General features: G+C 45.5%; 1 protein-coding gene across 1 annotated transcript in view; it reads right to left on the reverse strand.

Moving 5' to 3' along the window:
* Positions 1 to 26,137, reverse strand: part of KIAA1549L (KIAA1549 like) — a 281,195-nt gene that overhangs the window by 62,625 nt on the left and 192,433 nt on the right. The window contains exons 12-15 of the mRNA XM_089914969.1: positions 21,210 to 21,400; positions 14,134 to 14,261; positions 7,557 to 7,735; positions 2,821 to 3,038 (exon numbers count right to left, since the gene is read on the reverse strand). Of these exons, the coding sequence (XP_089771095.1) occupies positions 2,821 to 3,038; positions 7,557 to 7,735; positions 14,134 to 14,261; positions 21,210 to 21,400 (716 nt within the window). The remainder of the gene's footprint in view (positions 1 to 2,820; positions 3,039 to 7,556; positions 7,736 to 14,133; positions 14,262 to 21,209; positions 21,401 to 26,137) is intronic.

Raw genomic sequence — 26,137 nt, forward strand, 5'->3', positions numbered from 1 at the left:
CTCTGACAGCACCTGCCTCAGTTATATTACATACTCTGTGTCTCTGGGTAAGAGTTTATAAAATAAAAAGGGGGGTGTGCTCTGACTTTTAAAAAAAAGCTGTGAAAACTCTTTTTTTTTTTTTTTTGCAGTACGTGGGCCTCTCACTGTTGTGGCCTCTCCCGTTGCGGAGCACAGGCTCTGGACGCGCAGGCTCAGCGGCCATGGCTCACGGGCCCAGCCACTCCGCGGCATGTGGGATCTTCCCGGACCAGGGCACGAACCCGTGTCCCCTACATTGGCAGGCAGACTCTCAACCACTGCGCCAGCAGGAAAGCCCTGTGAAAACTCTCTTAAAGGGTATCAGGATGAGCCATCATTTGGAATCTAAACTTTGTCTTTGATTTATTTAGGTCTCAGAGTAAGATTCTGGTTACTGATGCTACCTCTGGCCTAGAGAATGAGTCCCTTACTTGTGCCTTGCAGGGGTTAGGTCACTGAGAGCAGACCCTCTAACAAGTTGAACTGTGAACAGTAATTAACAGGCAAGTCTAACCTGTGATAACAGGTAACACACACAGCAGGTAGCAGTGGACAGTGCCTGGAGTCAACAGTGGGGTGTGACAAAAATAGCACCCGAGGGGCTTCCCTGGTGGCACAGTGGTTAAGAACCCACCTGCCAACGCAGGGGACACGTGTTTGAGCCCTGGTCCGGGAAGATCCCACATGCTGCAGAGCAACTAAGCCCATGTGCCACAACTACGGAGGCTGCGTTCTAGAGCCCATGAGCCACAACTACTGAGCCCGTGGGCCACAACTACTGAAGCCCATGCACCTAGAGCCCGTGCTCCACAACAAGAGAAGCCACCGCAATGAGAAGCCCGTGCACCGCAACGAAGAGTAGCCCCCGCTCACCACAAGTAGAGGAAGCCCACACGCAGCAACGAAGACCCAACGCAGCCAAAAGTAAATTAAAAATTATTTTTTTAAAAAACTTAAAAAAAAAAGAATAGCACCCAAGAGCTTACTGAGCCTCTGTTTCTCTCCTTTTCTCTCTTAAGCTTTCTCTTCTCATCCCAGTCTCTTGCTGACCCCATCTCCTTTCCTACCCCCCACCTCACCTGATTTGTGGTTTTCTCTATTTTTCCCTTAACTGGTCAAAAATTTTAATTAAATCATTTCTTCAACAGACATTTCCTAAAAATTACCTTTATCATCCCAGCATCAGCAGGCCATCAAAGGGCCTTAAGAATCTGGCCTGACCTTTTGTTAGGCAGTGGAGACGCACCTCTCCAGAAAAAAGTTTTGTTCATTCTCCTTATAAAATACCTTAACGGAAATTTTCATTTCTCAAATAATTTCCAAACTCAGTTCCTCTTACTTGTACAGGGCTTTTGATTCATTTTCCAAGTATCAGCAGGAAACCCAGCAAAAAAACTCCCCGCCCTCGTCTATAAAAGTCCCCTGAAGTAAAAAGCCCCAAAGTATAAAGTGAAGCTAAAGAAGCCCCAGCCTCCCAATAAAATCTACATATGTTCTTCTCTTTTTTTCCTACAGTTATCAACTTGGTGGCACACACATTGTGATCCCATCACAGTACGATTTTAGATCAATAGCTTGGTATCCCCACCAAGCCTAATGAGAAGCCTGGTAAATGAAGCACTGGCTTAGAATTCTCCCCTTTCATTATTAAAAATAAATTATGGTGATTCCATTCATAAAATGTAGCAGCTTGATTTTATGGCTTCCATCTAAGCCTGCCACATAGTCATTTTGGCTTTGAATAAATACCCACCCAGGCCAGGAACCATCCTGTCCTCCCCGGGGACCTCTGAAGGGGGTACGTCTGCCAAGGCTACAGGATGGGTTGGAGCACTGGCAGCTCAAAGTCAAGGGGCCACTGCCAAGGAGTATTTGAAAGAGATGTTCTCAAATCATGAAAATGCTTTTGGGGAAGTACCTCAGAGGGAAGGCAAAGAAGAAAGGCGGGCCTATCTAGCTTTGCTGACCTCTATCCCTTTTCCCAGCAGGTGAGGCCACTCCCTGCTGAATTAGCCCCAAAGCTTGTAGAGATGCCAATTCCAACCACCAGGCCTACCCGTCTCTTGCTAGGCCAGGCCCACCTTTTCGACTGTCACAGCAGCTCACATTTCAAACATCCATTGCACTTGTGAGTAATGAACTTTTGGGGTGGTGATCTTTCTCTCCCATCAGACCTTAAGTTCCACAAGAGCAGTGATTGGGCTGTCCTGTCCACCATAAAATTTGGAATGAATTGAATGAATGAACATGTGACCATGACAGTATCCAGGATCATGCGTGGTGCCCAATACAGAGCAGGTGACAATAAATGGCAAGTGAATGAACAAGTCTATGAATGAAAGAGGAACTCGGCATGGAGATTGGAGTAGTGGTACGGTAAATACTGAAGCTGAATGAAAAGGTGAGGCATGCGTTCTGTTTTTCTTATGCAAGAGCCACTAAAATAATTGACGAATACACTGTCCCTTGATCTGGAAGTTGCATAGCCAGGTGGGTGATAATTATATCTGAACCCAGCTCTGAAACAGCTACAGGTTTGAAAACATCATTCAGCTAAAGGACAATTATGGTTGTTTGCACAAGTATTTTTTTTTAACGGCTTCAATTTTATTCTCTTCCAGACTCACTGTGGAACTCCTGTTCGTACAGACCAGTGTGGCCCAGGCCAGCAGCCTGCAAAGACGATAGTCCTAAAGTAACAAACAGATCCAGAGACCCAGACTGTATTGCCCGAGGCACACCCTGCCCTCATCCCACTAATGGTACAGCGACCTTCAGAGAATCCCTTAGGGACTGCACCTGTTTTTAGCCTCAGTGAATGGGGCACACATTTCTGGGTCTGGATCCAAAACGTGCTCGATTTCCTTTGGGGCTTTTTCATACATCTTTTTTCTTTCCATCTGAGCCTTGCCCGCCTCCACCGGAGGGAAGTCGTAGTACCCCTTCCTCTTGGCTTTGAGGCGCAGCTTGTTCCGGTAATGCTCGATGTCTGACTTCTGCTTCAGGGCTTTGTTCACCTGGGGAGAGAGACAGTCTCAGGCCCACGCCTGACCAGGCCCAGCCCACAGACAGGAAGCTTCATCAGACAGTCACAACTCCTGGAAAAGCCATCCTGGGCTTCACCTCTGGTCCTCTGAGCCAGCCAGACCCACCTGCGTCCCATGCCAAGACCAGCCCTCAAGAGTGGACCACTAACAGTGTGGAGCCTGACACTTGCCTAAGTCACCTGAGACCTTCCCGCAGGGCCCCCTTGCCCATCTATTCGAGTCTACTCGGGTCTAGGCCTGACTCTGCACTTTTAGCTTTGTGGTGTGGGCCTTAGTCCCGCCTAAACCCTTTTGGTTCCCCTGTGTGGAAGACTCGGACTTGGCAACCCAGCTAGACTTGGGGTTCCGACTCTAGCTCCAGCCCTGAGCAGCCCAGTGGCCTCCCCTGGCGGTCTGGCTGCTGTCCAGCTGGATAAGACAGCCAGTTCCTGAAGGAGTAGAGTTGAGACGAATGGGGTGGGAAAGGGGAGCAGACACCCTGCTCCCAAGGTCTCCCCACTCTATCGACCTGCACTTGAGAGCTTATTCTTGTCAACCTATAGCTTTCTTGAAAGAAGCCTTGCATGGTCGCTATTGCCAACCAGTTCCTGCTTACCTGTCAAAGATACAAGCAGATGACTTTGCTAAATAAGTAACAACTGACGAGGATGTTACTCCCACAAACAGAGCTGAACGGTGAAATCCGCCTGACACTGAACAATATGGAGAACCATTAGTGCTGCTGGTAATCGGACTTGACTACATCTGTATAATCATGTATACTGTAGAGAGCATTTTCACAGCTGTAATTTCAAGGGACAATCATGGAAAGTCTGGTAAGTGTGGGGACGACTTCCACCTGACAGATGAGGAAACTGAGGCCCCCAAACGGCTAATTTAGTAAAGTGCAGAGTTGGGACCCCTAGCAAACTAAGTAAGAGCTCCCCTTATAGAATCTGTGATGTACAATCACTGGAGTGACTTAATGTGTGTGAAGTGAAGTCTTCTTAACCTTCGTGACAACCCATAGGCAGGTTATTTCATTCCCCATTGTACACATGAGATTAAGGAACTTTCTCACGGTCCCCACAGATAGTCAGTGGTGGGGTCAGGGTTTGACCTTGGACAGCCCATGTCAGAGCTCTGAGTCTGCACAGTTAGCTACCATGTACACTGCCTCTCAGGATGAGAAGACGAGGAAGTACAGAAGGTCCAAAGTCTAAGCCCCTGGACTGGTAGATTCCACCCCAAGAATGGCTGAGGGCTGAGGTTGGTGTGGGCTTGCCAGAGTTGGGTCTTTCCATTGGGAAGATGTGCAAGGCAATGGTCATCTGGCAGTGCATTGGCGCTGGATACAGAGCTGGCAAAAAATCCATAGGCCCAGACTCTACCCCAGACCTACTGAATCCGAATCTTCAAGAGTGGGGCCTGGGCATCTGTAGTTTGAAAAAAGTCCCAGAGCTGACTCTGGTCCAGCACCTGGGTGAGAAACCTCTGGCACTGGGCATTGGTTTTCAAATTATATTCCATGGATTTGTGTCATTTTGGAAGGTCGGCTGAGAATCTTACGAGAATTAGGAGTCTTGCCCTCCAAAAGCCAATAGCTTCAGCAAGTCCAGGGACCTGGGTTAAGAACTGTTACCCCAGAGCTCCAGGAGAGTCCTCAGGAGCCAGGAAAGTGTGGAGGCAGCAAGAAGACAGCTAATGGGCTTCCCTGGTGGCGCAGTGGTTGGGAGTCCGCCTGCCGATGCAGGGGACACGGGTTCGTGCCCTGGTCCGGGAAGATCCCACATGCCGCGGAGTGGCTGGGCCCCTGAGCCATGGCTGCTGAGCCTGCGCGTCCGGAGCCTGTGCTCCGCAACGGGAGAGGCCACAACAGTGAGAGGCCCGCGTACCGAAAAAAAAAAAAGAAGACAGCTAAGCTGTTGGGTCTGGTCCCCAACCAACAGAGCAGCCCACCACGCTCCTGTTCGTGTTCTATATCAGACTGCTACAAAACAGCGTGTTTGAAGAAAGGATTAGGGGGTTCGAGAAGGCATAAGGTCCAATGGTCTTGGGTTCAGAAACTTGAGGCCCCCGGGACGTGGCACAGGAGCTTCCTCACTGTTGCAGCCAATGTCAATGGGGCACAGAGGGAGGGAGGGGTACAGTTGTCTTACGCCATTTGTGTCCCTCCTGGACTTGAAAGTCCCCCAGGTAGCAAGGACCCACAGCCTGGGATGCTGGGCTTCTGGCCAGTCGGGCCCATGAATCCCTGACTCACTGCCCATGCTGCTGACGATACTTTAGATTAAGCTCTTTTTCTTCTTAAGGCTCTTCTATTTGGATAATTAACTTAAAATCTGCTAGAACATCAAGACTCCAAAAACGAAGGCCGGCAGTACTCCCTTCTGCTGAGGGAATTGCTCCCCTCTTTCCCCCAGTTCCCCCAACTGTCACAGGTAAGCATAGGAGCAGGGTCCCCACTTGAGCCAAACTTACTTGAAAGCAACACAGGGGAAGAATCTCCTTTTAAAGTCAATCTCTGTCTCTCACTCATTCCCAACTCTTCATGAAATGTTCACCAGAGTTCAGTGGGTTAATATGCAAACACACTTGGGAGGATAATACCGTTGCTTTCAGTCATTTACATTTTAATGATGGAGCAGCATAAAGCTGTGGCTAAGGGTATAGGTTCTGGGGACCAGATCAACTGCCTGGTTTAAATCCCAGCTCTGTCGTTCCCTAGCTACGTGACCCTGGGCACATTACTTAACTTCTCTGTGCCTCAGATTCGTTAGGTGAAGAGGGAGATAATACTACTGCCCTCGTTGGGCTGTTGTGAGGATTTGCATGAGCTCACATGCATGGCATGCTTGCAACATGACCATCACTGAGAATGACTTTAAAATGTTATTATCGCTAATGTGGGTTGTTTGGGGTTCCTTTACATCTAAGAGTAAGGGAGAGGGAGCATGACAGAGAGAAGGGGAAGGGGAATGAGTAGCTTTGGGAGCACAGAGCACTAAGGTGAGCAGACGTGGGTGGAGTGGGGCAGTGAGGGGGCTTTGGGCTGAGCAGCATGGGTGCAGCACTGTGGGAGTGGGTGTGCTGGGGCAGGGGCAGCATGAACAAAGGAAGGCAGACAGGCCACAGGCTGCACTGAAGTCTTAGAATGTCCCTGTTCCTTCCTCTTGCCCATGAATGAGGTTGGAATAGAAGTGCTCTATAAGTCCACAACCGGTTAAGTTCTTTTTAGTTTTATTTATTTATTTTTGGCCATGCCGCGCGGCCTGTGGGATCTTAGTTCCCCAATCAGGGATCAAACCTGGGCCCACGTCAGTGAAAGCACTGAGTCTTAACCACTGGACCACCAGGGAATTCCCAGTTAAATTCTTTTTAAAAGTTGATGAACCTCAACTCATCACACCTCTGGGCAGTTCGGTCTTTCTGTCCAGAAAACCAGAGGAGCTTCCTGAATCAGGTCTGTAACAGGCTTTTATACGTGGCCTGGATGGGGGATGCAGACAAGCCGCTAAAGTGCGCTTACAATACACAGCTGTATGGGGCTGTCGCACTGTCCTCCAGGTGTGATGGTAAAGAGACTTCAAAGCTTAGGCAATCTCCCTCCTGATGCAGGTAACCATAGCTGGGTATAAACTAATGAAGTGAAAAACCAACCTGACAGCTTAACAACAGAGAAAAATATATGAAAGTACGTGTGTGCGTGCATACATGTGTAATGTATTCACATGCAGGTTCCATATGCATGGCCTTAAAGGATCATAAACACCTTCAGCCCACTGACCATTCTGCTGCAGGAGATGGAGAAATGGCAGATAATTTTTACCCAATTTACTATGTTACTCTCCTCTAAACTGCCTCTATCAATCTATCTCCATCCATCCATCCACCGACCCATCCATCCATCTATCTGTTTTTCTTTGGTGGAATCATTATTCTCGTGTACATTAATAATTTTTTTCAGACTTAGGAAAATTGGTTAACATCATGATATCCATCGATACCCTCCTGTAAGCAGGCAAAGGGTTGTCTCAAGCTTGCTCAAAGGAGTAAAAGTCATTTCAAAGCCTAGATAGTGGGCCACATCCCGGTCTGGATCTCCTCCGGTCCCCTATCAATTCAAGTGCCTCTCACCACCACTGCAACAGACGTGCCATCCTGACCAGTTTAGTACCAAGAAAGACAGCAGGCTGTGTGGGTGAGATGCTGGGGAAGCAGAATTTCTGATGTTTCTCTTCACAACTACAGTTTTTAAAAAGTCCCCTTTGGGCTTTCTAATGAAGGTAGAAAATGCTCTGAAAACATCACTCAGCAAACTGGTTTGGGGTGACTTGTGCCCTGATTAGTTCTGCTGAGGCCCGCGCATGCAGAGGTAAAAATGACCCCCAGAGCCCCGTACACCTGGATGCAACCTGCACCCAGGACCCCCAGGTGCTACTCCTTAGTCCGCATCCACGGAGGCCTGGCTGCACCCGCTCTCTCCTGCTCTGGTCCTCAGGTGCTCACCTCGCCGTTGAGTACGACCGGCTCCTGGCTCCTGTCCGAGGTGGGGTGCACCACGGGGAGGGCTGTGGGTTTTATTCCGATGAGCTGCACAGACCCAGAAGACGTGTCAAAGGGATCAGCAGCCGCCTTGCCAGAGCTGTCAAAGAGGACGGCTCCTTCCTCTTCGTCGCTCGCCGGCACTAAAGCACAACATAAACACATTGATTTTCTGATGTGCGGAAGCTGCGCCACCGTGGGGGAATATATGAGAGGCTCACGGCCGAAGGATATGACTTTGCTCAAAATGACCTCAGGAACGACAGTGTCTGGTTCTGTGCCAGTAGCTCACTCCATTCCTTCAAAACTGTGACAGAACACACTTGAAAAAAAAAAGTAAATTTGTTCTCTATGTTTGAGTCGGAGGTGGGAAAAGTGCCATTTGGCCAAACCTGGCAACTATTCTTAAAATATGACAATCAAGAGAATAACAGCATTCAGTTTAGTCTCTGCCACCAAAGCTACCCATTTTGGCATCATGTGAAGGTCACGAGTCTTCCCTGGTCAACCAGCCACAGCAATTGCTCCTGAAACTTTTTCTTTCTTTCTAAAGACTGCTTCTTCAATGACTAGGGTTTGGTTTCTTTCATGTGACTAAAACAAAAGAAAGTTAAGAAATAACCACCCGAGAAATGAATTTAAAGCTACAGACGACTCCCCTAATTAAGTAGAGTGATTTCCACCTACACTCTGTTAAATTAATTCTCCCCTCTGACAGAGGATTCTGCTGTGATTGCTGAAAGACAGCCATCTGCCTGCGCTTCCACAGCTAAGCTGACGGAGGACGTTGGAGGGCCAGCGGTACCTGGCTGATTTACTTGTTCTTAAAGCACATTCCCATTAAGTAACCATACGAATGACAGTTTATTGAGCATGGCTCGGCAAGAGATAAATTAAGCCTGTTCAAACAACCAAGCCAGCCGGCAATTTAGGAGCAAAATAGGTGTTATATGAAATACGAATGTAACAGAAGTGTATTCATCTTTCCTCCCGTCTCGAGAGATTGGGATATCATTTAAATTATCGAGAAACATAGTTTGTACCGTTCTGTCACTTATCATAATCACAGAAGATTTGTCAAATTAAGCCAAGTAAATTGTTAGTTTGCAATGTGGCAAAAACACCTCAGAGTCTAACCATGGGTTATAATTGGAGTATTTTTGGGTTCTGTGGACTTATTTGTAAATAGCAGGCCACCAAGAAGCCAATGACAGAGGAAAATCTCTATTCAGATGTGTTACCAGAGGCATATATCTTTTTAGAGTGTAGTTTTGCTGGGCAATTCTTGCTTTCCTACCATTATCTCCCACCAGACAACTCCTATGAAACCCAGCCTCCAATATGGCACCCAGTAATTCCTGCCTCCCGATAGTCACAACCACATAGGATTAACCTGTGTAACAAAACAGGAAATTGCAGAAATGGCAATGTATCTCTTCCAAGGCTAGGTCGTAAAAAAGCATTGTTGCTTCCACCTTGCTCTCTCTTGGATCACTTCCCTCTAGGGAAAGTCAGCTGTCATGTTATGCAAACACTCAAGGAGCCCTATGGAGACGTCCATGTGGCAAGAAACTGAGACTCCTGACAACAATAATGTGAGTGAGCCATCTTATGAGTGGGTTCTGCAGGCCCGGTGAGGCCTTTCAATGGCTACAGCCCAGGCCAATATCTTGACTGCAACCTCATGAGATACTCTGAACCCAGAGCCACCCAATTAAACCACTTCTGAATTCCTGACCCACAGATACTACGTGAGATAATAAATTTAGATTGTCATTTCGGTTGCTAGATGTTGGGGTAATTTGTTATGCAGTGATAAGTAACCAATACACTTCCTAAACAATGCCCCTCCTCTGAGCTTCCACTCTTGTCCTCCTACCTCTAAAATACACACTCCACCAGCAGCCAGGATGGATTATCTTTTCAAAAGATAACCAGATCACAGCACTCCTCTGATCAGAACCCTCTGAAGGCTTCATCTCTCTCAGAATAAAATCCAGAGTCTTTACTGTGACCTACAAGGTCCTGTACCATGTGGCCCTGGCTACCTTGCTGAGCTCATTTCCCACTTCTTCCCTGAGCCACTCTGCTCCAGCCACAATGGCCGTCTTGAACACAGCAGGCTTGTTCCCACCTCCAGGATTTTGCATTTGCTCTTTCCCCAGATCTTTACATGCCTAGTTCCTTCTTATTTTTCAAGTTTCAGCTTAAAAAAGACTTTCCTTATCCACCAATCTAAAAAAAACTCACCTCATCACTCTGTTTTATTTTCTTCAATGCATTTATCACTATTGATTTGTTGTATTGATTTAATCGGCTCCCACCCCCTGCCACTAGAATAGAAGAGCTAAATTCTTGCCCATCTTTTTAAAGGCTCATGCCTTTGCATTTAGCAATGTCTCACATGCAGTTGGCTTTCAATAGGGATTTGCTGAATAAATGAATGAAGGAATGACTAAAATTTCCTGACTTGATAAAAGAGATGCTGTTAGTACCTGCAGAACAATTAAACATGTAAAAGTTAACCATTCCGAGGTTGAAGAGATGATACCTAGCATTCTTATTGCTTCTGGGTTGTGACACCCTTAATCCTCACCCCGTGGAGGGAAAGGGGGGAGCATAACTATAATGGGACAGGAAAAGAACACCCTAGAAACTGTATAAACTGCAGTTCCTTTCCACTATCACTCAAAGTCATATTCAGATTTGCAAAATAATTCCTCTAGGTTTCTTTAAGAGCAAAATAGTTATCCTCCCCCGAAAAGGACTGTATGGAAAAACTACATTAAAAGGCATTGCATTAAATATTAATACATTAAAATGTTATGTGAGTACAGCAGGTTCGTGGGAATATTTAAAGCGTAATTTGTCCCTAAAGAAAAAAGCATGGGACAATGCTAAAGAAAAGGGCCACAGTGAAATTGAGGAAGTATCCTAGAACATCATCACATCATCACAGTAAATGCCACCAGGCATCCACCCTGTATCTATTTGTGTTTTATTTGCATTGCTGGTGTGAACTTCAGTATATCAGGCTGGAAAGGGAGATTTCATTTCTTTATGTTTGAACTGGCATGGGGAGAACCTTCCCATGTAAAGCAGAAAATGCTCTTAAACCATTTTCTTTTGGGGGAATCTTTATTAAAGCTCAAAGACAAATAATTTACAACTAGAATCACTGCCCTCTGGTGTTGCTTATCAAATAATAAGTGAGTCTTCATCTCACTGGCAAGGCAAAGAAAGAATAAACTGAAACTGTTTTGGGGCTAATATTTCTGACAAATCCTCAAGGGCTCCTACTAAGAAAGTAGTGATTCATCCTCCAAGCTCTCTGATGCTTGTCCTCCTCCTGTGCCACCTGCCCCACGACAACTAGGAGGCAAGGTGTGATTAGATTCTGAAACCTGGTGGTGAAATCTTGGTGTCTTAAAGGAAGGTGCACCCTTAAGGGTTTATGGCGGTTCTTTCTTCTAAATGACTGAAGGTACAAATATGTAATGTTCTCACCTTGAACTCATTGTTAACTCTTTCCTGGAAAACACTATTTCTAAGGTGACATTGGTTTGGGTTCAGAAGTTTAAGTATCTGTATTTAGTTGAGAGAATGCCAAATTGTTTTGCTTTCAAAATCCTAGCTCTCGGCATCTATCTTTCCCACTTATATTTAAACGTCACCTTGAAACAGACTCTAAAACTGCCTGCAGTTATGGTAACTAACGAGGCCATTGTGCTATAAGGACCTCCCCCTCACCCACCCCCAGCCATGTTGCTAGTGGAATAGTGTCTTTTCCTTTTAAAGTTCTTATCTTCACAAAAAAGCAGAAAATTAGAAGCTACATATGCAACAAACCTGGTGGAAAACAAGAAGAGTTTTAGAATGACAGCCTGGTACATGAACATTTATTAATTAACCTCAGTAACCCTAACCTCTAGAATGGATACTAAGCCATAAAAACAACTTCTGATTATTCCGCACCAAGAGAATAATCTATTCTCAGAGGCTACATTCACACAATCAAGTACTTTTTGCAAGCTGACAATGTGATGGAACTACACCTTTTAGTTTTTCCACAATTCCATTCAACGTTATTTCCTTCCTCCCTTCCTTCCTTTCTTCCTTCTCTCCCTCCCTCCTTCCTTCCCTTCTTCTGTTCATCTTCTAATCCAATAAAATATGCTATTGATATTTTTGGTGAACTCTAACCTAGTATTGTGATAAAGTGGGGCCCTGTGATTAAAAAAAAGGACAAGTGTAGGTTCCATTGAAGGTCCAGTCTAGAATTCTGATGTGCTTCAGCATCTGTTGAATTTTACATTAAATGAGTTTGTCCTCTTATTTCTATTTGAAATGTTCAAAGTGAAACTTCACTGAACGAGAACGTTTGGGCAAAGAGAAGTGACCAAGTCTGAAAATTCACTGGGTTTACCTCTGGCAAAAATAAAATGCAATGAAGCACTGTAAACTTGGAGAAAGGATGGCTTTCTAATAAAACAAACACGTTAAAACCTCAACCTGGTACAGTAATTGCATTTTATTCATGCACCCGGCTGTTGTTCTTTCTGAACCTGATATTTAAATAATCAAAGTGACCTAAACAGAATGAGAAGGCAGGTAGAGAGGGTGGGAAAACAAGAACAGGAAGGTCAGTGGGAACATTTAGGGAAGTCAATGCCTCACCAGCTGGGTGGGGAGTGATGGGGTCTGAAACTGACCCCGCCCCCTCCTCTTCTACAGATTAAATGCGGGGCACGGGGAAAGGCATCATCTTGTCAGTGGGTATTTACTGACAGAGGAGTCTGTATATTGCATATTTTTAAGCAAGAAAAAGGGCACAGAACAGTGTGTACATTGATCCCATTGCACAAAGTAAAATAAGGCAATACAACAAAAAACATGTGTTGATACATGTGAAGATACATGTGTGTTGTCATATGCATAGTAAAAAAGTCTGAGAGAGACACACACTGAGTTATTCAAGGCCATTTGAGGACTGGGGTGGGTGATGGGGTATCTGGGGGAGGATGGACTTTGACTCGACTTTATACATTTCCTGGAAGAATATAAAGGAAGGAGGGAAGGAGGGAAGGAGGGGTGTGATGGGAGTAGGGGGGGCATCTCGGTTAGAGGCAATGGCAGTCACCGCAGTTGGTTAAAACAACCTTCCCCTATGGCTTCACTGCATTGCCTTTGGGTTGCCTCACTCCCTCTGACCACCTTCCTTAGCATCTCACACTGGGAGGAAAGAGGAGAAAGTGGCTAAGTTCACATCTCCCTTTATAAGCCACAGCTCCTGTGGCCCGCTGTGAGCTGCCTTGGCAGACTGCCGACGGGCAGAATTTCTGGTGGTCCCGGGTAGGGTGATATTCCAGGAAAACACCACAGGTCACACCCTGATTCTGGCGTGGAAAGCACAATCTCTGTGTGGCATGGGGGGGATCAGGAAAAGAAAAAATGTAAGAATCAAATCAGTTTGACAGTTTAAAGAAATGCTTTATACAATGGTTGGAAATGGGAACAGGGACCACATTTTCCATGCAGAAGACAAATGCATTGTGCCATTCTTTCTTTTTTGGTCAGAAAAAAGAAAGAAGTAAGTGACGTTCGAAAACAAAAGAATATTCTGGCACTAGTTTCAAGGGAGAGTCCTGAACCACACTTCATCAGATTCCTGTACAAGGGAAGCACAGCTAACCAGAGTGCCAGATGGTTTGCCTTTTCGCCCAGCATTTCTGTAGGACTCCACCTACAACCCTTTGATATCCAAAAGGAATTTTCCCTGATCTGAGTAGCAGCACTTTAGGAAGCCAGCATCACACACAGAAGGACCGAGTGGAGACGAGGCTCAGAACAAAAGTGGGATGAGGAGGAAGGAGGCTGCACAATGAGGTCTAAGAGGTGAGATCTCCAGGTGGTGCCACAGCACACTAAGGCAGCACTGACAACTTGGAAATAACCCCCAACACCAATCCTTTATAGGTGGTGAAAAGATCTGCACGAGGGAGAAACTAAACGGTTAAGTGTCCCTGGAGCATAAAGACAACCTCAGGCTGATTTTTATGATGAGAGATTTATTACTGTCTTGATTTTCCTGGGAGAGATGGATTTGTAATATCTGGACTCACTGGCACAGACTGAAGCCCTGAAACTTATCAAGCAAGTCAGGGCAAGAAAATGAGGGGACTCTCCAAGACAAGCAGCCTTTCAGAAACCTGCCACCCTCGTGGACCTGGTGCTCCAAATCAAGGCAATTCACCCCCAAATGAGAAAAATCTCTAAGCAAACATCAGCTCAATCCGTATAGGGTTTTTCTCAGGCCCTGCACAATTCCATAAGCACAGAGGGCAGACAAAGTGAAACAGAGTAATTCAGGCAAGGGCGTAAGGCACTACTACCTCAAGAGGTAGGTAGGACCTTTCCGGGACACAGTAGAGAGAAGAGTGGGCGGTGGTTTGAAGCACACTGGTGTGCGAGCCTGTGCACGTGTGTGCGTGCACGTGTGCACTGGGCTTGGGGGTGCTGCTTGGCAGGGAAGGCTTCTCACCATTTCTCTTCCATGCCTCCTCCTTTGTCACTTTCTGCTGTGCCATTACATTCTGGGGTGAGCGCCTCCCCGAGCTGGGCTTCCCTGATTCGTTGCTGATGACAGAGCCATTCTCACTGGGCGACCTGCTGGAGGTAACCATAGCAACAGGGAGACGGTAAGTTTCAACTAGAGCAGCCTCCTCTCAAGGTTATTTTATTCGCACAGTTTGTGTCTGCAGCCTTTCATTCCGGTTTTATCCACAGAGAAGACACGATACAGGAAAAGGAAAAAAACACACCCAACACACAGCATGGGTTAAGGACCTGGCTGTTGTGAAGTGTGTTTACCAGTGCTGGGCTCCTCAGAGAAGTTCAATGAGCGCAGCGCTCCATTCCCATCTCTTTTTCATGAACCCCCAGTGACCAGGGACAAGACAGTGATGGCGTTTGGAAGCGTGCCCTCTTTTTAAAATGCGGCACTTTGGATAGTGTTGCAGAGTGTCTGATTCACATGGCATCTTGAGGGACATGCATAAAACATCGTCCTCTTCGGCTGGTCTCTTTACAGAATATAGCTTGACTCCTAAAGATTAAGTCACTCAAGCTAACTGGCAACCACTTACATTTGAATCTACCAATTCGAGCTATTCATTCATTCAGGAAAGGCTTTATGTGCACCTCCTCTGTGGATTTGTGTCAGGTATACAGGTATATAGCGATATGAAGACACCACCCAGGTTCTCCAAAAGCTCCCCACCACGAGCACCTACCATGTGCCAAGGACTGTGCTGAATGCTTCCAAACTGTTAATGCATCCTTATGACAACTCACTGACGTGGTGACTGTCACCTTTGTTAGCAAGTGAGGAATTTCAGGAGGCGAGGTGTTTTGTCCAGGACAGAGTTGGGAGTGGCGAATCAGCCCTGGAAGCCAGGGCTCCCCCTGCGGGTAGGAGCTTTCGCCACAGGCCAGAGCCCCTTCCCTTTCTGTCTCCTACAATGTCCCAGATGAGGCAGGCCTTACACAGGGCAAGCCACAGGGCCTTCTCGCCTTCCATTGGGGCCACTCACTGGTGTTCTGGAACCTGTGGGAAAATGGGCTCTTGGGAACCCCTGCTAAGGCTCATGCTCCTTGGATCACATCAGCCTGTGGGTGGGCTGAGCTAAAGACCCACTGCCTTCTCCTCTGTGGGAGACAATCAGGAAGCAGCTATGCAGAGGTTCACCAAATCCCTTGTTGTTCTGATGTCAATTGTCCAAATTCAGCACCTACTGGCATCTGGCCCCTATAATGGAAAATTGACTGGAATAAAATGCAGCCCTTCAGAAGACCTACATAGACATTTCTCCAGAGAAGACACACAGATGGCCAAGAGGCACATGAAAAGCTGCTCAACATCACTAATTATTAGAGAAATGCAAATCAAAACTACAATGAGGTATCACCTCACACCAGTTAGAATGGGCATCATCAGAAAATCTACAAACAACAAATGCTGGAGAGGGTGTGGAGAAAAGGGAACCCTCTCGCCCTGTTGGTGGGAATGTCAATTGATACAGCCACTATGGAGAACAGTATGGAGGTTCCTTAAAAAACTAAAAATAGAACTACCATATGACCCAGCAATCCCACTACTGGGCATATACCCTGAGAAAACCATAATTCAAAAAGAGTCATGTACCAAAATGTTCATTGCACTCTATTTACAATAGCCAGGAGATGGAAACAACTTAAATGCCCATCGACAGATGAATGGATAAAGAAGATGTGGCACATATATACAATGGAATATTACTCAGCCATAAAAAGGAACGAAATTGGGTCATTTGTAGAGACATGGACGGAGACTGTCATACAGAGTGAAGTAAGTCAGAAAGAGAAAAAGAAATATCGTATATTAATGCATATATGTGGAATCTAGAAAAATGATACAGATGAACCGGTTTGCAGGGCAGAAATAGAGACACAGATGTAGAGAACAAACGTATGGACACCAAGGGGGGAAAGCGGGGGGTGGGGGTGGTGGCATGAATTGGGAGATTGGGATTGACATATATACACTAATATGTATAAAATAGACAACTAATAAGAACCTGCTGTATAAAGAAATAAAATAAAATTAAAAAAAAAAATGCAGCCCTTGACCCATAAGTAAGCAGCTTCTTAGGTGGAAGCCGCGTATCCTGGTGGATGCTCCTCTACCTCCTCCTCCCATCCCCCTCTCATCCTCTGGGAATTTGGGATTCTCAGTCCTGTACACTTTTGTGCACTTTAGCACCCTGAAAACCACGCACAATGAAGGTGCCTGCTCACAACCATGGGATAAGGCAGAGTCAGCCACGAGCGTTCCACAGAGCACCGCCGGGGCCACGGGAGATGCTCCCCGCCAAGGATGCACAGACAAGCACGAGTCTGGGAGATGTCAATCACTATACTCCCTCTTTGGATATTCCTACAGCACATCAGCATATCAAAGGCTCTCATCAGTCCTGTCAGAAAGAGACTCATCTTGTTGTGTTTAATTCAGCACTTCCCAGTTTGTTTGGCCACAATCTCTTTCACCATAAAAGCAATACAAAGAACGTAGTTCAGGAAAATATGAATGAGGCATTAACTATTTGATCACTGAGTGCTGGGTGTGCAGACACACACACACCTTTGGATCGTTTTCAGAACCTCACAGTTAATGATCCCTACTCTTCCAACCGGCTTCCTTGGCACAACGAGGCTTTCACTGAGGTCCCGAAGGAAAGGCTCCTTGCAACCTACTTCATGTGCACAACATATTTAATGGTTTTTGTAGCGTTTGCGTACCCTTTCCCTCATTTGATCCTGAAACGATTTGCTGGCTATTACTCTGGCTCCGAGGAAAGGTATGAATGAACACATTTCTGGAGGGGAAAAAAAAAACCCAGCTCGGCTTTATTCTTTGCATCAGCTTATAGACTTATGTTTACATGGACCCGTCAACTCAGAATTTCTGGTCAAAAACAGAGAGTGAGATCTACGTATGTGCATGTGTGTGTGTGTCCACTCATGACAGTAACAAAAATGTCTTTGAAATAAGTGTCCCTTGAGAGGTTGCAGTTTAAGTCTATTGAACTCAGTAGTCCCCATTCTGAGTATGGGTGCACATGGATCCTGGAAGAACAATCTTGGGGGTGGGGATTAATCAACTGCTGAACAATCATGACCAATCACTGCACTGAAGTACCCATTGCGAATGGCTGTTGCTTCTCTATCCTTGCTCATTAATCCCAGTCATGGAACAACAAAATAGCCATCGCCAAAAGCCTACATAAGGAAAAGGACCTGAAACATCATCTGGTTGTCTGCAAGTGGCTGAATCTTCATTTTTCCTTCAGTTTTAAAACAAAATTTTTAAAGATATCTTAATGACCACCAGATCACTGGCTTCCCCTATTTTTCACCTGCAAAACTTTCTGGACCATCTAACGGCCCCATTCTGAAGGGTCATGCGGTCCTGCTCTAGCAGAAATGAGGAAACTGAAGTGGCAAGTTGGGGAAGCTAGAAACATAGATGCGTGATGGGCTTGCTCTTGGATGTGGCATCCTAAAATCTTCCCAAATGATCAGAGATTCCTGTGATCAACTGAACTTGAACAGAGGTGATGTTTCCCCCACAGCTATGGCAATGATATAGCCAGTCTTTAATAAAAGTATATCGTTATGGTAAAGTTATGAAGCAAATGGAGAAATCATTCAATAGGGTAGGCATTGTTTTCTTTACTTGTATTTGTTTCATAAGCTAATATTTCTTAATAAAAATCTGAGGTTAAGTATTTAAATTTGATTAGCAAGAGTAGACTCCTTGCAAATTCAAGAAACAAAATAGCTTGTTCTAAAACAATTTTTTAAAAAGAAATCTTTGCACAATTTAAACCCTCAACTAGAATGGGTGGAAAAGTTTCTATTCTTCCTGGCAGTGCAGTATAATGTTAATATTCTAATTTTAGTAATTCTATTTATTTCTTTTCAGTGTCCTCTAAATAGGTGATAAACTGTTAACATGCCTTTATGGTGGTACTTGGCAAAGATCATGGGAATAATTACTATAGATAATACTACTTGCCAGTCAACTCAGGTAAATCATCTATTGCTTCTCTGTATGTTTCAACTTCATGCTGGGGTGGACTGTTGCAGTTAAGGTCCCAATTTGTTCACACCTCCCAGTAACCAAGCTTAGGGTAGTCCCCTCCCACACTGACTCTGGACTTGACTATGTGTTTTGCTTTGGCCAACAGGACAGTAGCAAACATGATAAAAGCAGAGACTTGAAGCTTGTTTGGGGCTTCTTTTCTTACTGCTCTTGGAACCCTGTAACCACCTTGTGAGAAAGTCAGTGCTAGCCTGCTGGAGGGTTCAAGACCACATGTCAAGAGGTCCCAGTTATCTGGCCACCCCAGACAAGGCTGTCATCAACAAGCCAGCCCAGCAGGCCTTCCACCTGACTAAAGATGCATGAGTGAGCCCAGCTGAGATCAGCCAAGCCTAGTTCAGACTAGAAGAACAACCCAGCTGAGCTCAGCCTAAACTGCTGACCCACCAAAAATCATGAGCTAAATAAATGGTTGTTGTTTTAAGCTGATAAGCTTTAGAGTGGTTTGTTAGAGGGCAACAGATAATTAATCCACATGCCCTCAACATTCTTTCCCACACAAGCTGAAATCCATCCCTGTTTCTCTGTACCTCTTTCTTAAGTACCAATATCTCCTAGAGAAAAGCACAGAGCCTTGCTGCTTGACTCCAATGCAAAATTTATATATTTGATACAAACAATCCTTCCTCCCTCCTGCAATGACTCCCTTCTCTTGGCTTCTCAGATTCCACTCTTGCTTCGCTCTCCTTGTGCCTTTCTTACTGATGCTTTTCAGACTCTTTTGCTGATCCATCTTCATTATCTGGACCTCTAATCATTGCAATGTCCCAGGGGTCAGTTCTTTGATTTCTTCTCTAGCTACACTCTCCTAGGTGCCCATCTAGTCTCAGAGCTTTTTATAACCAAACGCTGACAGCTCCTACATTTATATTTCTACTCTGGACCTCTCCTCTGAACTCCAGACTCATATGGTTAACGGAGCTCTCAACATCTCCACTTGCATGTCTCATGAGCATCTCAAACTTAACATACCCACATCCATACTCTTGATCGTCCCCTACGAACTTCTCCTCCAGTCTTCCCCAGCACAATAAGTGGCAAATTCATCCCTCTCTATTTCCATACCCCACAACAATCTATCAGCAAATCTTGTCAGTCCTTCCTTCTAAACATCTCTAGAACCCAATCACTTCTTCCACTCTTGCAATAGCTTCCTAATGGGTCTCTCTGCTTCTATGCTGCTTCTCTAGTCTATTTCCACACGGCAGCCATAGTGAACCTTTAAAATTGCAAGTCACATCCCATCACTGTTCCTCTCAAAACCTTCCAATGACTTCTGATCTTTATTCACAACAAAATCTCAAGTCCTGACTTTGGTCTATAAAGCCTGACATGCTCAACCTCAGGCAGCTCCTCTGGCCCACCTGCTACCACTTCCCCCCTCGTTCATATCAGCCTCTTTGGCCTTCGTGCTCTTCCTTAAGCAAGTCAAGAAGTTCCCTCCCCTGGGCTTTGTACACACTGTTCCATCTGCTTGGAAAGTTTTTCTGCAAGATAACCTCAAGGCTCACACATCATTTCAATCAGGTCTTCCTCAAATGTCACTTTATCAGAGAGGCCTTCCCCAACTTCCTGCTAAAATAGCCTCATGTTCCCCTCTCCAACTCTACATTCCCTTATCATGCTTTGGTTTTCTTCTTTGTACTCATCACCGCCCAACCTACTATATTTCTATTTCTCTATTTGTTTATTGTCTATCTCTCCCTACCAAATTGTAAGCACCACGGGAGTAGGAACTTTGTCTTGTTTGCTGCAGTATCCCTAGTGCCTAGGAGACAGCAAGCAATCGATAAATATGTTAGGTGAAGGGAGGGAAGGAGGGAGAGAGGATGTAGCTTTTCCAGCCGCCACTGTGGTCCCAGGCAAGGCTGGCAATGGGAGCTGGTTTAGCCAGACAACAGGGCTGGCCAGAGTTCATTACCTCTTTGTGAGCCTATTGCAAAGTCCTAACAAGCTCCTGCCCTCTAGCCTAACCTCTCCCATCTATAATCCACATTGCCGCTGGAGTAGCCTTTCTAAGATACAGGCTGGACATCACTGTCTCCCTGAAGAACTTTCAGTGCCTTACCAATGCCTAGAGAATAAAGGTCAAACTCCTTAGGCTGGCAGTTAAGACCCTCCACAGTTTTCATCTATCTTCTGGTTTAATCTTTCACTATAACCCAAGCACTGTGAGCTCTAAGCCCCAGAGACACTCATTATTAAGTGAGCATGGATGTCCATATCTCTCCTGGCTCTGCCAGCCTGGATGCCTTTATCTCTTCCCACCTATGGGCATCCCACTTGCCCTTCAAGGCTTGGCTACAACATAACCTCCTCCACGACGTTTTCCCTCATCAGAATTAAATTCTTCCTCCTCTCTTTTCCCCAGGACTTGGTTCAGACTCCACTGTGGGCACCTGCCCATCACGTGCGGTATTCCAGCAATTTCTTTCTGTCTTTCCATCAGGAGATGCTCGGGGTCAGGAATCAATCTTAAACCTTTTTGTAGTCCTCCCAATGCCTGCCAAAGTGCTCTGTTCATAGTAAAAACTCAATAAATGATTTTTGAACTAAAATCATAAGCTCTATAGAGAAATTGCCAGATAAAATACAAGTATCCTGAACCAAAGGCACTGCTCTTGAGATAAATTAAAGATATAAGTGTGACATCAGTGCCAAAGTTGTTATAAGAAATATAAGAGCTAAACCTCTTCCGTTGTGGTTGATCAGGCATCTAAAAGCTTACGAGTGGCTCATGAGAAGCAGGTATTGTGATTCTTATCATCTCCCTTAGTCTCCTTCTCAAATATTCAAAACAAGCATGAAGGGGAATTTTTAAAGAGAACAGAGGAATTAACTTGAGGGCTTCAGCTGTTCTCCCCATCCATTATTTTTCTTGCTGACAGAGAGGCAGAAGCTGGCCCCGTGCCTACCTCTTTCTGGTTTCGATGGATTTGGCCGTCTTGATAGTACTTCCATCCTGAGGGGCATCCCTTTCCTGAGAGGCAGGAGCATCTCTAACGGGCAGTGGGAGGACCACCGTTTCCTGAGTCACGGGGATGACCTCTTCGTCCACCCCTTGCTGGCCCAGGTGCTGCTTGGCATAATCAAAGCCCTGCACAGGCTGCAAAGAGGAAACAGATTTGCAGTCACGTTTCTGGCAAAGCAAGACGCTCACAGCAGCTTTAAGAGAAGACAGGTGGGAAAGTGCATGTGCTGGGACCATACTTAGCTTTCTGATGAACAAGAGTTAACATAAATCTCCATCATAATTTCTGTCTCTGCAAAATCAAAATCCGTGTTAATTCCACCTAGCTACAGAATCTCTATAGATAAGACTCAGAAAAATGACTAGTATAAACAAGATGCAAATATGTGTGTGAGAACAAATGCTTTCAAGGATTTTAGACCACTTATTTTAAGTCACAGGATACTGCTAATTAGAAGCTCTTAATTGCTTCATTAAACAGGTCCCGCATCTTCTCCTACCTAGGAATATTTTGTCATCCCTTAAATCCTGTTTAATAGCAGGTGTGTGGCCTTGCCAAGTCACTTGAACTCTGAACCTCAGCTGTCTCATCTGAGAAATGAAGATAATCATATCTGCTTTACCTCCACCACCCTTGAGTATTAAAGGGGATCACAGATCTGAAAACAGAGGGAGGAAATGTGCTACCACATGCGAGGCAGCACAATTATTAATAATAAAATGGAATTTATGGAATCACTCTTTAATCCAGACCTCTCCCTTAAGCAGGCTGGCTCTCCTATAATTCATTACTGAAAAATTAGCAAGGCTTTTGTTGTACAATGTCTGAAATCCCAAGTGAATAGGGCAACTGTGAGCAAAACCCAACAGACATTTATTAGTGGGGTAATGAAAAAACCAAGAAGCATATTTAAACAATTCCTGCGAGTGTCTCTATTCTGCTTGACACCCCAAAACAGTACAACACAGATTTGAGGCAGGACGATGGGGAGATTAAGATCAGCAGCTCCAAAAGCAGACAGCCTGGATTCAAATCCTGCCTCTGACATGTATTAGCTGGGTGACCTTGGGCAAGTTACTGAAATTCTCTGCATATGTTTCCTCACCTGTAAAATGGAGAGAATAACAGCGTAAGCAGGATCAAATGTGTATGTCTGTGAGCGTGATATTTAACTACCCTCAAAAGGAGGCTGTGTAGATTACATAAGTAAATTCAAGTCCAGCATTTAGCTAAGTACCTGACACACAGCAAATGCTCAATCAATATTAGTTAATACTGCTTTCCTGCCTACTAAATCATAGGCCAGGTGAAATGGACATCAGTGGATTCTCCTTAAGAAAATTTGGGATGAAACTTAACTCTATTGTTTGGGTTCTATCAGCACTTGATATGATCAGAAGTTCCTCTTTCAGCAGGTTACTTAGCTAAGAATTGTAACAGGAAGGCTCCAGCCAGATTTAATGGTCTAAGACCATGGCCCAACCCATCAAATAGTGTCTCAGAATAGGATGGAGTTTTCTTGCTAAATCCAGCAAAGCTTCCTTATTTCAAGCTGTCTGTAGTATAGCCACGGACAGTTCCCTGGATAACTCACTCTGGGAGGTGTGGTCACTGGTCCCTCTTCTCTGAGACACACTCTGACCCACGTGGTAACCACTAAAATTCTAAGCTAAGATCTGGGAATGTGCTTCTGAAATAGTGTTTGTTCATTTCCCTCCCCTCCCTTGGTGGTACATGAAATACTAAGGAGCCTTCAGATGATGTGCTGATGTTCCTAGAATACTGACTCACCTGCTTCTCCTACAAACAACTGATCACCAATTGAATTCAACTGAAATGTTTCTGGAAGCTGACCTTTTCTCTCCAGGTCCACTGTTGTACTGACCCTGCCCTGGTCTTGTTACTTCCATTCTGCTCCTTTCCAGGCCCACCCTTGACAAGCCTCCAAAGTTACCTCCCTTAGAACCATGTCAGGTCATCATCACTCCCTCATTAAAAACGCTCCATGGCACCCAAACCCTTTGGCAAGGCACTCAAGACCCTTCACATTCTGTCTGAACCCACGTGCCCAGCCTCATCTCCTGTTGGTCCCTTTTATGCCATACCCCCATCCTCCCATTATCCTATTCAGTTTTGTTCCAACTCTAGTTATTGAGCACTGGCTTGTGTCAGGGACTGCGCTTGGTGCTGGAAACATAAAGGTGAATAATAACTGGCCCCCTACCCTCAAGGAGCTCACAGTTTCAGCTTCACTTGATATTACTGGTACAGTATCGAATATGTTGCATAAATTATGTCATTTCATCCTCACTGTAGTTCAAGGAGGTACGTATTGTTATGGTTCCCCATTTTAAAGATGAAGAAACTGAGGTTGAAAGGTTCAGCAACTTCCCCAGGCTCACACAGCTGGTCTATGGTAGAGCCGGGATTTGAACCCAGTACTATATGACCCAGAGCCAGAACACCCAACCACTGCTTGATGGTTCTTCCCACGGCCTCTCCTCTCCTTCTGCAGCCTGCCATCTTGGTTGGGCATCTTCTACCACACTTGGCCTGGCTCCTGTGTTGAGACCCCTGGCCTGTGTGTGAGGTACTGGGAGTCTGCACTGGCGGCTAAGATGACCCAAGAACCTAGTGAGGAAGACGAGCTAGCTCTGGCTTGCCCCCCTCATCCTCACTCGCTCTGAACTTGGCCTCTCACCCTTCACACTGGGCTGAAGTTACCCGCTAGATACTTCAGGAGACTGGGTTGACGGTGGGTGAGCAGGGAGACATTAAGGAATGACAAGCTTAAAAGGCGGCCCTTGTTATTAGGTTAATAATAACAATCCCTGTGCATGTTCAGTACTTACAGCCTGCAAAACACTGACACCTCATTTCATTCTCACAACAACCACATGGGGAAAGCAGGGCAAACAGCACAGTCTTCACTTTATAGGTAAGAAAACAAAAGCTCAGAGAGGTTCGGTGACTTGGCCAAGATCACACAGCTAAGTGGTGAAAGGCTCAAGACTAGTACCTTACTCTTCTGACTGACAAGATAGTGGTCTTTCAGCCTCCAACTTGAAAATCACCTGAGATTAACCAACTGCCCACGGGACACACACTAGTGACCCCTAACACCGTTAATACAACATCATGAAACATTTACAGTTGCTTTAATGAGTTTTGTAAAATTATCAAATCAAAATAATCTCCAACAATTTCAAAGGTAAACATGTTACCCAGATCTTTTAAGAAGAAAGCAAGTGTAATAATAACATGAACTTATATATAATATTTATTCTGTACGAGGTACACTCAAAGTAATTCACATAACTCACTTAATCCTCACAACAACTTGTAAGTGAATACTGTTATCACCCCCATTTCACAGATGGGAAAATTGAGGCACAAAGAGGTTAAGTATGGTCATATAGATAATATGTGAGAAACAGGAGACAGCTGGGCATCTTTAGGGGGTGACTAAAGCAGACCCATCCCAAGCAGAAGGTCATGCCAACCAGTGCAGGCCCTCCAAGCTCACTCTGCACCTGGATATGGCCCTAACAACTTTCTCTTAAGGTGGCCTGTTCCAGGGGATCATGTTCTCTTCAGTTGAAGGGAAAACCTGGGAAAAGGCTATGAATCCAATGACAAAGAGGAGGGAAAAGTGAACTAGGAAGAAAGGAGGCGACAAAGGCATGACGCCTGGCCCTCCTCCTGCGCTGATCATTTTCTCAACCTTCTACCTGCCAAAGCCCGGATGACAGCAATGGTAATAGGGTTACATCTGTGGTACCTTGTCTCTGCAGAAGGGTGTGGGCGTGCACGGCTGGGTCTTGGCTCCCGGGACAGCCACACTCACCTCCTCTTAGGATGTTAATTCTATTAGTGAGGCTCAGCAAGGATCCCCAGCCATGTCCTCTGGCACTGCAGCCCGCATCCTTACAGGCACAGTGGTGTCCCTGGAGACTAGGAGACCACCCTCCCGGTCTCTGGATTGGTGGCGAAAGCTAACTTTTTCATCCCGCCTGGTCCCTTGGCGTTAAATGAATTCTGCTCACACACAACGGTTGTGAGAAGTGATGCAGGCGGCTCTCTCCTCTTGCAAACACTGCAGTGCCCCTGGGTTGCAACGGGCAGGACTGCGGTAAGAAAGAGGCAGTTCCACCCCGCTGGTCTCCCGTGATTAAAGGGCTTTGGAAATCAAGTGCGTAGCCCAGTCTCATTGAGAGAGAAAACAACCACCATCACCCCACACAAGTGAACTCAATCATCTCATGGAACATAAATTTGCTTGACTTTCCACAGCAGCCGGGTATCTGTTGAAGCACAATGCACCGGGAAGGGACATAAAAGGGGCTATGAAAACCCACACACATGAATCTGTTCCAGCCTCAGACAGCTTTCCAGCCAGAAGATATGCTGAAATCACGTGCTGCCCAACTCATCTCGGCAAATTAGTAAAATTTTGGCTTCATCTAGCACACAAAGATGGCAGTTACAACCTCAGTATGGCATGTTTTGCATTCCTGGACTCAGCTGCAATTAGATTCTGGTAATTACTGTTATGTCTGCAAGGCTCAGATTATAACCAAGCTAAGCTGGAAATGAAATACCCCTTCTCGGAATAGTTTCATTTTTCACTGCTTGGGTAATTACCAACATCATGCTGCGTCCGTGCAGCGGGTGGCTTTATGTCAACAGACACAGAACGACATTCTTTGGGGTTGGGCTCTTCACGAGACAGTGTCTCAGCAAGCTGCAGCTTCTCAACAGGTGACTCGGTTTAACAAACCATCAAATTCCTTTGATTGCTTTTGCTGAAGCAAGGTATGATCATCCAGGAAGAACTAGACATGCCTGACTCCCAGCAAGGACGATCACTA

The sequence above is a fragment of the Delphinapterus leucas genome, chromosome 7 (assembly GCF_059928025.1).
Source record: "Delphinapterus leucas isolate spDelLeu-1000000601 "Yukka" chromosome 7, BTC_Dleu_Yukka2, whole genome shotgun sequence".
Classification (NCBI taxonomy): Eukaryota; Metazoa; Chordata; class Mammalia; order Artiodactyla; family Monodontidae; genus Delphinapterus; species Delphinapterus leucas.